The sequence below is a fragment of the Mastigoproctus giganteus genome, chromosome 12 (assembly GCF_048544385.1).
Source record: "Mastigoproctus giganteus isolate SK-2022 chromosome 12, ASM4854438v1, whole genome shotgun sequence".
Lineage (NCBI taxonomy): Eukaryota > Metazoa > Arthropoda > Arachnida > Uropygi > Thelyphonidae > Mastigoproctus > Mastigoproctus giganteus.
In genome coordinates, this window is record NC_143586.1 from 57,696,201 (window position 1) to 57,711,515 (window position 15,315).

General features: G+C 37.1%; 1 protein-coding gene across 1 annotated transcript in view; it reads right to left on the bottom strand.

The window, feature by feature from the left end:
• amon (prohormone processing protease amontillado) overlaps nt 1–15,315 on the bottom strand; it is a 122,868-nt gene that overhangs the window by 63,515 nt on the left and 44,038 nt on the right. The window contains exon 2 of the mRNA XM_090386527.1: nt 1,063–1,167. Coding sequence (XP_090242653.1) covers nt 1,063–1,167 — 105 coding nt within the window. The remainder of the gene's footprint in view (nt 1–1,062; nt 1,168–15,315) is intronic.

Here is a 15,315-nt window from a genome sequence, read left to right on the forward strand (position 1 = left end):
ATTTAATCCAACAAGAAAATGCTATTACTACTGTAACCTTTCTAAATCAACATATTATATTGTTTGTTTTATTTCTGCCATTATTTTAATTCTCTGATGATTATACAACGTGTGACATATTGTTCTTCGTTGGCGCAGAGATGCAGTGAACAGCTGATTGAGATGTTAGCACTTTCCCCCAACACCTTCTGTGTGTATAGAGTGCCGCTAATTGGCAAACTAAACCAACAAGATACACTCTCTCGTGAGAACACTCGTGCGTATCCCTTTTGACGTCAGCAAGTGAAGGATGAAGCATTAAGTCGGAATCCTCGCTGCCAGAGACATCCGTGTTAGGAGATTAGAGAAGGATAACAATGGATTAAAGTCGACAGAAGCAAAGTTAGCAAAATGTCAGATGTCACAATTCTCTGAAATGAAATAGTACGTCTCTCGCAAACAAACGGAGAGTTAGAGACAAGAAGAACACGTGTTGTGTCTTAAAAACATTACATTCAATGTTACAGCTATTGGAACATGGTCCTGATCTGTTATTTGCTGATTCACAGATAACAGATCATGGTCCTGATCTGTTATCTGTGAATCAGCAAATGGAAATATTAAGGATATTAAAATTTATCTTTCTGAAATTTGATTTCTATATAAAGAAAGTTGAGTTGAGGTGCAAATATACTTTAAATCCCCTTTTGCAATTGGATTTTCGCCTTGTGTAGAATCCAAAATGCATCTTGAAGAAACCCAGAGGTGCTAAAAGTATTTAGTAGAATATTTGCATTACTTAAATTTGTAATGTCCCAATTTAACTGATGTCGACGTTTCGGATCCGTTTTGGGATTCTATTTTCAAGAGAAGCTGCTGTACTGTAAGGCGACTAGACTCTTCTAAGACAGGTTAACATGTCCCAAACGTGTCCAATTTTAATAGTTAAAATTATATCTGATAAATGACACAAATTTCTTAGCAGATAATCAGAAGCGTGTTAATGGAATTAAAGATTGTTAAATTGGAAAACGTTCCACATTTTTATTGCAATAAAAAGCGAATAAAATATTAAATATTTACCAATGGATCCGACTTCAGCTGACGAGTATGTGGAATGCTTCTCTTCCTTCGTGCATGTGGTACTGCCCGGTGAACGAAATGAAATTCTCTTTGGGATCCCAACACCTATAAGAGACAGAAACGAGGAAGTGAGTTATAGCTTTATCTTTCTCATCTTTGACTTTGAAATAGTTACTAGTATATAGACAGATATAAATATTGCCTACAGTTTATCACCAACATTACTATTTTTGTTCAAAGTTCTCTCAGGTTTTATTTATTTATTTTCCTCTTTTTTCACTTCCACTGAACGCAAGATAAAAGATCTTATAAGTTGAAAAGCTATTTTAAATACTTTGCCTTTTTCATTTTAGAATATCAAAAAAGGAAAACACAACATTAAGCCTTTTTTTCAAATGGACACTAAAAAGTCCCCACCAGCCGGGACTGAAAAAGGCTAGCCTAGTATTCAATACACATTCTGCCCAATGAATTTGATAACTTACATCAAGCCGATCCTTTTTTTCAAATAGGTTTAAATATGCTGCAAACCAAAAACACTTAAGTGACTAGTAGGGATAGTTTAACGTTTTTAGACTCAATTGGAGTGCAGATTAGTTTTATGGCAGAGATTTCTTGCCTAGTCTTCTTTACTGACTCGATACACTACACTATTTTATCCTGCAGAAATGAGTTTAGCATTCATTGTTTCCAATTTTCTCTTGCGCCTAACAGTCCAATGGACGCAATCAGTCCCAGATGTGTCCATTAAACACCGCTGTAAGAGAATTATTGCTATAGCCCATTGGATGTGTGACCAGGAAAACTACGATTTTGATCTTCGCGAAGTAAGGGCAATGCATGGAACTAGGGACCTATCGGATGAATTTATTTCCTGTAGCCAGCTAAAACCGAAGCCATATTAGCATATAAAGAGAAACGTTGAATACCTGGAGGGAGATGGAAATCCCTGTGTGACAGCAGATGAATGATGTTGCCGCTGTTTCAAAGGAAAGTGTGAAACACATACCGCAAGGATCTCAGTAATTAAACTAGCGTGTGTTGGTAAACCCATTATCTACGTATTGCCTTCTTGTATGAAGATAGCACACGCTTCGTATGATTATTTATGAGCACAGTAATACCCCTCGCTTCTTTTTTTTTTTTACTTTTTGTTTTGTTTTCATATGCATTTCCTATTAGGCTGTTTCTCTTGCTCTAATTAATATTACACTTCCTGAATCACCCGCATTTCTAATCAAAGTTTTAACCCAGTTGAGTCTTTGGTGATTGTGCTTACGCTGGATATCTTTGCGCTTCTGGTCTCCATTCTTTTAAATTCTATTCTTTGTTTTCTTTTAATAAAGGATTGCCCCTCTATTAACGATCAAAGATTAAATAAAAAGTAATTTTACTTACACCATACGTGCCATGTAATCATAAACTAATTTAGCGAAACATTTATTTCCCTGCTTTTGTCAACACTTTGGTCTTATGTAATACAGGATTTTGTGCATAAAAAAATCATTAAAAAATATTTGATAAGTGAATGAAGTGAGAAGATTTATGTATCTATTTTTCTACGTGAGCATTGCAGTGCCTACACCACTAGAGCTTGCCTAGTCCAATTAAATCAATGGTAGATACTCTGTTATTTCAATTGGTTCAGCAATCCACTTGGGTGACCAATAGTCACATAATTCCTTATTCTGAATACTGCAAGAGATACACACAGGCAACTCAATATTAAACTGAAATTCCCGGAGATTTAAATCAATGGTGACCCCAAGCAACTTACGATAAACCTATTAACATCTTACATCAAAGAGGCAAACATTATCCTTCTTATAAAAACTAATCACTAATGAAAAATAGTGCTGATAGAAGGTAGGATATCACCTTAACCCTAGTCAGAGAAGTTGGCAATCTTGTAAAGTAAATCTCAAAAGCAACTTCCAATTCTTGTGAAAACTGTTTTCATCAAATGAAGGTGGACAAAGGTGTATGTTTGCGTAAAAATATATGTAATACAGTCTAAATATATCGGTATTAATTCATATCTTCCTCTAAGCACGTGCCTTTAATTCAAAGTTAGGATTCTATACCCGGCAGATAAGTAGACCTTATATTTTCAGACAATTTCTTAGTACTTTGGATGTCAACTTATATCCTGGAAGAGACGGTAGATGTGCAACTGAATGATAATATAAGCTGTGGAAGAAAGAAGAGTCATACATCCAGTAGGATCAGTGAAACAGGTCCTTATATTATCCATCCAATAATATATCCTTCAAGTCCATCTTATCTGACTTGAGACTTTCAGGAAGTTGCTATTTAGCAAGCATATCACCACGTCAGCATGGCATTGTCTGTCTACTGTCCCCCCCTTTCCAGGAAAAGCAGACCCGTTTGGGTCTTTTTCCTGGCATCGATGACTGTTGTTCAGCAGCTGCATACTTTGAAACACCTCAAGAAATTCCTAATGCCCGTGCTGCTCTTTAATAAACGGATTCGACGTTTAGTAGAGGTCCTCCATTTTCTTTTTCCTTTACGAAATGTTCCTTAACGAAATGCTCAGATTATGTTTCTCAACATAATCTGAGCGGTAGACTAAGTTTTATCCTTTCAGCAAAACACTACCACTTGCCTTCGTCATCCTAACTTTTACTGTTTTAGGAAGAATGGAAGGTTTATCTCAATCGTACAATCAGGATCTTTTCTAGTAACAGTTTCATTTTAAAATAAAATATAGATTACTTAATCGACCAAGTTTTCTTCGAAACAACTTCGTATATTACATATATACAAAATTCAGACATTAGTGCAGTCCTTTTTTTTTATGTAAATTATATTCTACAATTCTCAGCGGAATACAGAACTACTTTCTACAGAAGGAGCTTCAAAAGTTAACTGAGATTGACTATAATCTGTGTGTATAGCAAGGTCCATGACGGGTTTGTCTAATTATTGTCAATATTTTTCATTCTTATTTTGAACAAATAAAAGATACTTAAGGCATATGGCCCAGTCTGTACATTAGCGGTTAGAAAATTTCTTACTACTAAATTAGTTGGACTAATATCAGTTTACAGAGAAATAATTTGCACAATTTTTTGGTAGTGCAGAATACAGCAATATAGTGTGTGGTTCATTAGGTTGTTTGGTTAGAATCCTAAGAACTTGGATTGCTGGATTCAGGAATCACGCTCAAGTCTCCATCTCTTCTGGCAGGAGTAGGTATAGCCTTTGGGAAAACTGGGAGTCCCTCGCAGTGGAGTATGGCACTGCGGTAGATCAGGCTTTTGCGATCTACAAGTGAGATCTGGGTGCTATAGAACTTAGCTGCGAATGCGAATGTGGAAGATGTGTGTGGCATCAATAACAAGGCTAGCTTGCACAGCTTATAGGGTCTCACAAGCAGGATTGTACTGTGTGGCGGAATAGAATGACTGGATTTGTTTCGATGGGAGTGGGCAAGATTTTTGTATTCTATTCCTGAATCAGGGCGGCTATTCATTCCCACTTCCGCATCCACACAATCGATATCCGTTTTATTTTGATATCCCTTGGCAGTTCATGGTGCTGTCAACATTGCTGTGATTGTCACGGCCAATTCCGAGCACTGGTTCGAACGCTCGAGAGCTCCAGTTCCTTGTAATGATTCTACAAGAATTCCAACTCGTTGTGCAGTTCGTGATTCTACAGAGCTCAAGCTCCTTGTGCTGGCAGTTGTATCTTCGGCAGGCCTTGAACTGGACTTGGACCCCTCACCTGAAATTGAACACCTCAGTCTGGACCTTGAATTGTCTCCTATATATACGCGTATTTTTATTTTCTATTTATTATTGTTATTACTTACTTTTATATATTTTTAATGTCCTCCCACCCTGCATTTGCTCAAGCAGGGGAGATGGTTTATAATTATCTAAATTAACTAGCGGTGTTGGCAAAGTTTTGGCAGGTATTGCTTCATACAATAAATAAATTTTATGTTAAGGAAACACAAAATATGACTTTTTGACAAACAAGAATCACATCAGAAAATGATCCACTTTAAGAATGTTTATATATAACTGGATGACATGTCAGATAATCAGAAAGAGCCACGTTGCACAGTATTATAGACAGATGGTAATAGTTTAATTTCTTCAATCGACACCAACTGATTTCGTATTTTTTTTCTTTCGAGGTATACTACCATGTACTGATTAAATTGACTTATGTGGTCCACTTTAAGTGAATATGAACACCTACAACATCGCAGTAGACCTCAAATATTCGCTCAATTAGCTAATTTCTTTTAAGCAAACTTTCACTTCAGCTGGCTTAGAGTCTTAACGAACTTACCCGCCTTCCATTAAGGGGGAAAGAGCCCAACACCATCACCATAGCAACAAGGTTTAGAGGTGATGATGCAGAGAAAGAAAACCGTTAAAACCCGGAAGCTACATGCAGTCAGTAAACTTAGGCGTTAAATTAAGTTTGTGGATTTTCTAGTGCACGAACTCCACATCAAAGAGCACTGAAACAACAACGGATAAACTCTCTGAAGTTAACGTTAAAAATTAAAGCAAAAGGAAGGGACCACCACCGACAACATAAATAATTCATATCTATCCAGACTGATGTTCCACATTCACAGGAAACATCAGTTGTTAAAACATTCTCATCGAGATGTAGCTTTGGTTTGTTAAAGGTGAAGACACTATGTAAATTGGGTAAGCGAGATGTGTTCGCAGAGTTCTTTTTTTTTTTCATCTCTGTGTGGATCTCATGGATCTTTTCGATGAAAAGATACACCAGTGAATGGATCAATTTCCAATGTTTTATCCGGAGACAAAACATGGAAACTCGCACGGATTTAAGTATACTTCCCAATCCATTACCTCAAAATAAACAGAGAAAATCGAAAAGCAAACTTCATAATCTGTCACGTATCTCACGTATGCTCAAAGTCGCCTGAATTCCCAATCATAATCTGTAGTTTTCGAAATGGCATTCACTGATAACGCACGACTAGCATCATTCCTCACTAGTGAAACTACCTTCTATGAATAAACACATGCTCTGTAGCCATTTGTGATGGTTCCCCATAGATCAAATGGGGCAGATCTTATCAACAGATGGAAGTGACTTTGTGATCGGACTGTTTTATTAAGACTCTTACAGAGTTTCTCGCAAAAGTCTGTAAAAGAAACACGATTGAAGTCGGACGCATTTATTTTCGACTAAGGAAATGCTAGTAAATATTTTAAAATGTGTTCTAAATTTTTATGTCCCTTATAGTCGTTATCGCATTGATTACGCAGTTGGTTCAAGTTTCAAAATAAAAAAAAAAGCACTTCAAAGTTACATCTCCTTGTATAAACAGCTGTTTGTAGAGCCACATTTCTCCTTGAGTCTAAATAAATCCAGTGGAGAGCTCCTGCCATTTCGTTAAAAACACAAGAAGCTACTGGATCTCAGGTTCAAGACTTCCACATACAGAGAAAGACATGTCATGTAGGTACGTTTTCACACTTCTGCAGAGTTCCGGTGCTACCGCTTTCATTTTATTGGTCTTTATAAATTATTACAATTCAGAAGAGTGGCGTCTTTTCACAGACGATTCAAATTAAGTTTGAAAGCCGAGTTCTTTCACAATGGGAATATAAACTGCGATCTGTTTATATTAAAGAATCAGAAGACAGAAAGGTTAAGCACATATTAGAGAAGGCCAAGTATGACCAGTATACATAAGACGTTTATGGAGAGTTTCAGATATTGAAGTTGTAATTGTAGGGTTTTAGGCGCATCAGCGACTAAGGCCATATTGCTCCGTATACTGTCTGCAAATTGCGCGTGTTCTGTGGTAGATTTTCTGTTTGTGGGGGGGGGGGGACCGAATTTCCGGGAGAAAAAACCATGCTACCGGCGCCTGAGACCAACTAACTCGGCCAGGTCGTGAAAAAGCTCCATAGAACGTCATCTACGGGACTCTACCTCAGGCCTTTTCCACCAGGTGTGGGGAGGACGGCATTTCTGCCCACGAGGGCCACTGGAGTTCCTTCTGAGTTTGAAAGGTAGTAATACCAAGTCCCTTTGCTTTCTATCCTGTGACACAGCAGGGAAGTAGATCAGCACTGCAGAAGTGGTATGCCAGAATTGGGTTGCAGCTTGGCACATGCAATCCCTTGGTTCCAAGAAAAGATCTTCTTTCTACCACTCCATATCAAGCTTAAAGCATCGGATCCTCAAGGTGACAACTGTCAAATACAAAAGTGAATAGGAATAGCAGTAGCGCAAGAATATTTACTGAGGCTATGAAGCAATGTTGTTGAAAGGAAGAGACTCTTTCACTACTTCCAGCCGTCTTATTGACACCCTATCTTACCAAATGTCATGGAATTTTTGTAAGTATGAACAAAATATGTGTTTATTCGAAGACAGTAATGGAATGTTGGCCCAACTTTGTTACAGTGCATCGTCGAAGACTTTCTGCTAATTGCTGGTGGGAAACTGGTGGTATTGTGCTCCACTCTTTCTTGAAAGTATTCGAACTCCAATTACGAGCTGTAGTGTCTTGGCTTTACCTTTATTCTGAGTTTCGATTAATTCCAAATATGTTCAGTTGAGTTGAGGCTAGAATCGTGAGCTGACCGTCACACGGTTCCGATGCCATTGTCTTCAAAACATTGTTCTCAATTCTTGGTTTGTAACATGGAGTTGTTGCGTTTCATCCCAAGGCCACAACATCACAGAAGAAACAACATACTTAGGTAGTAGTAAGCATTCTTAAGCATCATCCATAACAAAAATTACATACGAGTCACACGGGAAGTATGACTCGTCGCTCCCAGGAGCGATTTCCATTGATTTTTCGAATTTGGCGTAACATTCACCATACCAATCGATGGGTGCATTTTTTATCAAAGGATTTTAGACAGAAAGCTCATGCATTGCAGCTCTCTAAGAGTCGAAGAAAGACTTACAGGGCTGTCTGTGGCTACTCGGAGTTCCAACTCTCTTGGATCCGATATTGAGATGAGGATTACTGTCCATTAGCATTTTATGCATAATCAGTTCTACTTTCGGCTTCACTATCACTTCTGGATTTCTATTTCTTCACCATGTTGCCAATTGTAGACTTTAATTTCGATAAGGTTTAATTCTCGAACAATAAGACGTACAAAGAAAAGATTCCTCCTATGTGACACTCCAACTGTTACTCATTGTGAAACCTTGTTAAGGTCTTTATATGCAAATATAAAGAAAAAAAATCTTTATATTTTCACACAATTCCCGCAAACAGAGGGGTATCCCCTGCCTTTTGTTAGGGTAGTGTATAGTTGTGAATTTCCCCTTGGATTTGAAAAAGCACATGACTCAAGTACGAATTTATTTAGATTTGTTAAAAAACTATTAGGAACATAAGGTTTTTGCACCTTCCATTTTTTCTAACATTCCTATTTCTCATTATTGCTGGTTTCATTACCCCTCGGCGTCTCCTTACCCTTTTGATATTCCATTATTCTCGGATCTGCCTTTCAAATCCATCTATTGTCACAGTTTCCACCAAAATCTTATTCATTGTCTAAGATAAATGAAAAGCTGCATTTAAAACTTCCACCGAAAACAAATTCTTTCTCCATCTTCTCCAATTCTTTCCAGAAAAGTAATTATATGGCGCTCTCTTGATTAATACAATGTTGCCATTATCTTCAAGAGCACAAATAGCGTCCAAATGAATGGAAAGAGAAGGGTTGTCGAAGGTTTGTCTTTTACCGTTCGCAAGAAGTGGTACTTCCATAATCTATGACGAACCGCAGTCCAGTTCATTACTTAGTCACTGCTGATAACACATCTTTAGAAACTGCACGTGAAAGGATGTGTGGCAACGTAAGCGATTATTTTTAGAAACTCCACTCTTATTCTCTGCGGCAGTCAGATAACAAAATAAGTCTAATAGGACAAAACAGAAGAAAGTAGAGCTTTATAAATGCAGATTAACACAGTTATACCGAGAATATATTAGTATAGTTTCGCCTTTCCAATTACCTGCGTATTTAAATAAGTCTTCTCTAATCCTCTTTGCTTTTGTAATCTTTAGCTTGGACTTAACACTTACAATTTCAGTTTTCACCTAGAGCCAAAAAAATCTACAGAAGCATTGAAGCCCCTGAAGGAAAGCTAGAAAGAAAATTTCCCATTTTTATCAAATGATATATTCTGAAAAGCAGTCCAAGGACTTTATGAGCATGATAATTGGAAAATTTTTCATTTTATTTGGAAATGTTTTTCACGGATGCAATGTAGAAAACTCATCACGAATAGGTAATTGTACGGATTCTCCTGAGATAGTTTATTTCTTTTCTTTTTATTTCGTTTAGATTCGCCAGCATCTTATTGGAATAAATAGAATGGGCAATGATGATCGATAAATAAGAGAGGGTCCGTGTGGGTTTGTGATTAGTTTCTGATTTAACGATAAGGAAATTTAGGTCATGAGGGCTCGACTACGCCGGAAATTTGTAAACGAATGTTCTCAATTCGTGATATAAGCATGCCTAAATGCTACTCAGAAGAAGAGTTAAAAGAAATGGTATCTTTTTTTTCAGATGCGATGGAATGATCGGTTCGTTAGCGCAGGAGAGGTAAAAGCAAAATGAACCACCTTGGAGAAAGATGGATTTACTTCAGTTTGATGTAATCAGAAGCTGCAACTGTACCATAAATATGAAAAAAGTAATTCATCGATGACAACATCTATTAGTCACGTCCACTGCTGCGCTTTTTCAAAGATGGGGCGAAGTGAGATCGAACAGAACACCGCTGAGATAACATTTAAGAGATTTAGTGTTTATTCTTAAATTATTTATATGCAGTTATAATTTTATTTTATCTTTATAGCGCATATTTTAGACTAACCATCCATGAAGCCAACTGCTCCAGTCGTCATTTTCTAGAGGGTGTTTTTAAAGTCGCCGAACGCATAAAATTGAATATCTCCAGTTATATTTGTGGGAACAACATATAATTTGGTAGATCGGAAGTTTGATGACAGATGGCAGCACACATCACGTGCATACGAAACCAGGTGGGCAGTAATGCCACTCACTAGCGATAACCGTTAACCCTTTTATTGTGGAACGATATTTCAAACTCAGTTCCTTTGTAGTAGTTCGACAGGAAAAAACAGTAATATCATCAGCTGTTACTTCTCCTGATGTTTAATGAGCGTGTACTTAGGAACATAGTGTTACTTGTCAAGCAGCACCGGGGGTTCTCCCCCCTAATTCTGCTGTATGGTGTTACTTGTCAAGCATATATGAACAATCCTCGCTTACTTGAACCAAAGGACACCAACACCAAATTACCTACAGAGTTCCAAGGACAGGCTTCAGTTAAATACGTCACCAGAAATGTGTTTTCGGGTTCGAGCGCGTTTAGCACAGAATGGTGGACACTACCAATCGCTTATAGCACAGAAATGCTCAAGGTACAGCCCGTGTACCGGACTTGGCTGACAACAGGATTTTCAAAAATTATCACTGGTCAAATTAGGCATCTTAGAAGCAAAAAATGGAACTAGAGTTTCGCACGACATCAGTCAGCTTCAAGCTTGTTCAGGTGAAAACATGCGCCTCAACCTTTTTTATAAGTTCATTTCTAGTTTAAATGATCTCGAAGTTACTTCGAGATCATTGAGTTTTTTTAAACCCTTTGACTGCCCGACTCGGAAAATCTCATAAAATTTCCAATTCGGCCCTTCAACAAAAAGAATGAACATTACTGTCATAACGCATTGAGACCTTATTCAACAAGTCTCCATGTAAGTCAGATATGTTATTACCACAAGTGCAACTGAAGATATATGCAATTATATGAATTCGGCAATCTTAAAAACGCTCTGTATATATTACTTATTTTGGACAGTTATCGGTTTCTGTAGCAAGTATCAGATTATAAACTAAAAAAATTGGAAGTAGAGGTCTTTAAACCAGTTGCGGAACAATTTTAAACACCAATCCCTGATGGACATTCAACAGAATAAACCCATTTAGCTTCCAGGAAAGAGACCTAACTCCCTCTTGTGGTCTTCGGGTTTTTTATTGAGACAGATGCCACATTTCCCTAGCTACATTATCTAGTACTACACTAAAATGTGTTAAGCGCACAATAGATATCGATTGTGATAACTGAAGTCAGGGTGATGATCTCTGATGGCCTTGTCCTGGTAATCAATCATTTAGAAAATGTCACCAAAACCTGTACGTGAAGGTTAAGAGAATATTCTTCAGGCAGAGCGACTGTTACAATTCAGAGGCTGTGTACCTTTAAGAAAATATAGATGGTCCCTCAGAGAGTGGATCGATAAGACGAATTTTTACGACAACCGAAATGATTTTTCATTCCATCGAAATGTTTGGCAAAGAAAAATGTTTGATATTAGGACTAAGCAATTATATGTCTCATTTTGAACTTATGCATCATCCTGGAACTTTGCTTTTTTCTACTTTTCCCCCATCGAAATGCTTCTGAAACAAACAAGAGAAAATCAGACCAAACAAGATCTGGATAGTATGAAGGACCATGGTAGGATCTCAACTAGCAGTTGCATTACAGTGTTGCCATTGGCACATGAGGGGAAATGTCCTCGTTATACAATAACGGTTATTTTATGGAGTCGCGTCTAAGATCGCCAAATAGGGTGGAAAAGGCCATGGTTCTAATCCCATCAATGACTCGAGTAACTTTTCAAAGGCACTGAGAATCTCTATGTTGACGAGATATTATTTTTCCTCTAAATAAAAGTTATTTGTAGATATGCAGGTGTCCGGATATTAATGATAGGGCAGTGTATATTCAAAGATAAATTTCACTTTATCTCTTTCACAGAATAACATCAATACTTGCGTAAGCGAAAACTGAAAATTCATTTTATTTATTGATCTATCCTCTCATAATGAAATCATTTTTAAATGTTTAATGTATTTAAAATTTCCAGAAGCAGTTTGACATTATTTCATAAAAGGATGAAATAGTTAATGTCAAATCTTTCTTTAAAGTAAATAAACCCTTTAACATCGACTGGAGTACTAATTCCATCAGAAGACATGAATTAATGATCATTGCATTCGTGGCATCTTTAGAAATCAAATAAAATTTTTAGATAAACAAACTGCCAGTAGATCACTTTATATGCAATGTGGTGGCACATTTATGAAAACTTCAGGCATAAGTTGGAAGTTTTCGTTGGTTCCTAGTTAATTATTTACCTCCTTTCTCCAGAAATTCTCTTTCCTGTGTACACTGACGTCGCATCTTTCGTTAGTAATGTTCCATTGGTGGCATTCTTTGTAGAATGCATTAATCATCTTAATTGCATGGTCGTGTCTCCAGAAGATATAATTAAGAATGTTCAAGCCACGAGAAAAATAGCATATATAATGAATATACTCGGATTATACATTTTATTCCTCTTATGATAGGAGAAAATCGTGACTTACAACCTACAGTGATTCAAGGAGGAAATAATTTAGTTTGAGAAAAATAGTTGCTTAATGCAAATAATATCTTCTCAGTTTTCTTGTGTGTGTGTGATTTAGGGGTTTTTGGAAAACACGGTTAAGAAATATTATCACGTAATTAAGAAAAGTGGACAAAAAAAAAGTACCGAGAAAGTTAAGCTGCTGTCATTGACTGAGGCTGACAATTCGCATCCATCTTAATTTAACCATGTTTCTTCCAGCTTTGAATAAACTCCTTCAAGCCTTTTGTTATCCTAAAACTCTGAAAAAAATAAAGAAAAACAAGTGTGTGGTTAAAAATAGAACTTTCACGTACACTAAGGTCCATTTACTCTTCCTATTATTATGATTAAGAGCTTAGATGCGGATGTTGGAGGATCAAAGAGAGAAATCCACTTAGGCCTAAACAACGTCAACACCTTCCTCCATGGATATAGGAAGGAAATGGCGGTCGCAAAGTAGAATTTATTACTCATAGTAGCTACTTTAGACAATATATTGCCATGATGATGATACTTGAAATAATTACAAGTTGGTAACATTTCTTCTAGGGAATTTTCGTCAACGATTCGCTATCCACTATTATAGATAATGACTGGTTTTATTTATACCAAACAGTAGATGAGAAAGAAAAGAAGAAAAAAAACTCGTGTAACCGGTCTTCCACAAAATAAGAACCTCCCAAAGAGACAATAATTTAGCTACTTAGCTGTGACTACACAAAACCGCGAGAAACAATTTTTGTGCACATCATTGACCCGTGTGTCGTGAGCTACTCCATCCTCCATGATAAATGGAGTTAAGGGTTCCCACAGTGACGTTTTTGGGCAACCAGAGCAATTTACCTAAGACCATTATCGACGCCACAGCCAAGACGAATAACAGCGACGCATCTTCACTGATTCAGACGAATCACTCTAGAAGGATAAAATGCCTCTATAAAACGAAAGCTGCTTTAACCTTCTTCGTTTAGGGTGCAGGTTGGGAGCATGTCTGGCTTACAGAGATGCTAATGTCGAGTAGTGAATAGAATCTTTACGACCATCCTGCTAGTGGCAGTTAGATGGTTACTCCTGGTGATAATGCAGCAATGAGAGAAGGTCACGGTGGAGAAAGTCCGTGGAAAATTAATCGCTACCTCTTATCGCAAGGATCCGATATTTGCGAGCCTTCTGCACACTGTAGAACGCTTTAAATCCAGCTGTAAACTGCGAAGATAAAAGTATTTGGGAAACATTTGAGTCCTATTTATTGATCAATCTGTAAAATTATTACAGTAACGCGCATGTGCAATTATATCTGCAACATCGTGAGATAGACTTTCTGTTTCTGGATGCCCTTTACCATTAAGATGCGGATGCAGGAATAGAACATAAATGTACATCCTTATAGGAATTTCTGCGCAAGACTAATGCCATCCAGTTTTTTTTGGATTGCAACATAGCCTAGATATCATCGTAACCTTCTTTTCTGTCAATTGTTCTGAGATACTAACAGATGAACTCTATAATTGTCTCTTCTAATGCACGTCTTTGATTTCTGCAATAAACCTCTGAAAGTTTTTCCACGTCCTTGTTAAATTCTCTCCCTAGGGAAAACGGACGTCAGAATTACATCAGTGTCACTCTTTGACAGTAGCCGACATCTTTCAACTACATCAAATGAAGCGAGAAAAAAAAGGGAAGATTTCCCGATCGCAATCTAATTAAAGATAACTTTGCTCTGACCCAAACTCGGAAAATAAGGAGAAAAGAAGCTAGACACGATATCTATCCAAATAATTCTGTTTCACTGAGAGATTCTGCAAACATAACGCTCTTGCCAGCACGAGTCAAATATTGGTAAGCAGACAGCTACATTCCGTTCTTCATCTCTTTTCAATAAGATTTTCATATCAAAAACAATATCATTCCTATCTTATGTAAGCTAATGGCTACCTAGGCACATGCAATTTGGTTCCTCCAGTGTTTTTTTGGAGTATTTGATAATTTTAAAACGCGAATGATTTCGAGTAAAAGAGTGAGCGATACACGAAATTTATCTGGCTTACTTAATTTGTCGAAAATGATCACAGCACGATGAAACATGAAGATGTTCGAACACAACATTGCCTGTAGCGTGTTGGTTGTGATGTTGAATATTCTGCTTTCATTTTCACAAGTTTCCATATTGCAGATCTTTGTGGTGCCTTAAGACATTGAAATTGTACAAAAATTCTGCATAATCACGTTGAGTAGTTTTAAATGACTGTTTTGCTGTATATGTTCCACCACGATCAGCAGGTTTTACTCAAAGTTATTCACATTTTTATGGTTTCTAAAATGATCATCCTGTATAACGAATAGCTGGCTATCTATCATAATTTTTTACCAAGAAATCACACAAACTTGGGACGTACTACTGGGTTAATTATGTTTTATTTTGATTTCTGTTCAATCATCACCAGCAATCAATATTTCTTTTGTTTGGAGTCCAAGAAACAGATTCATATAATGTCTTGGGTTCCTTTAATCCTGCATCATACCAGGAAAGCAGGGAGTTGCAAGAAACAGATTAAGACAGCTTTATACAAGAAAAGCCTATCAACCAGATAACCGGTTCCAGACAGCCCGGTGAAACTCTTTCCCAAAGTAAGATCTAAGTTATGTTTGTTTATTAATGCAGTAGTTCTTTTAAAGAAAGAATTCCAGGATACTTCTCAACTAATTTAGTATCTCTTTGAACCAGCGTTGTTTTATGTAATTTGTTATTAACAGAGTCCAAC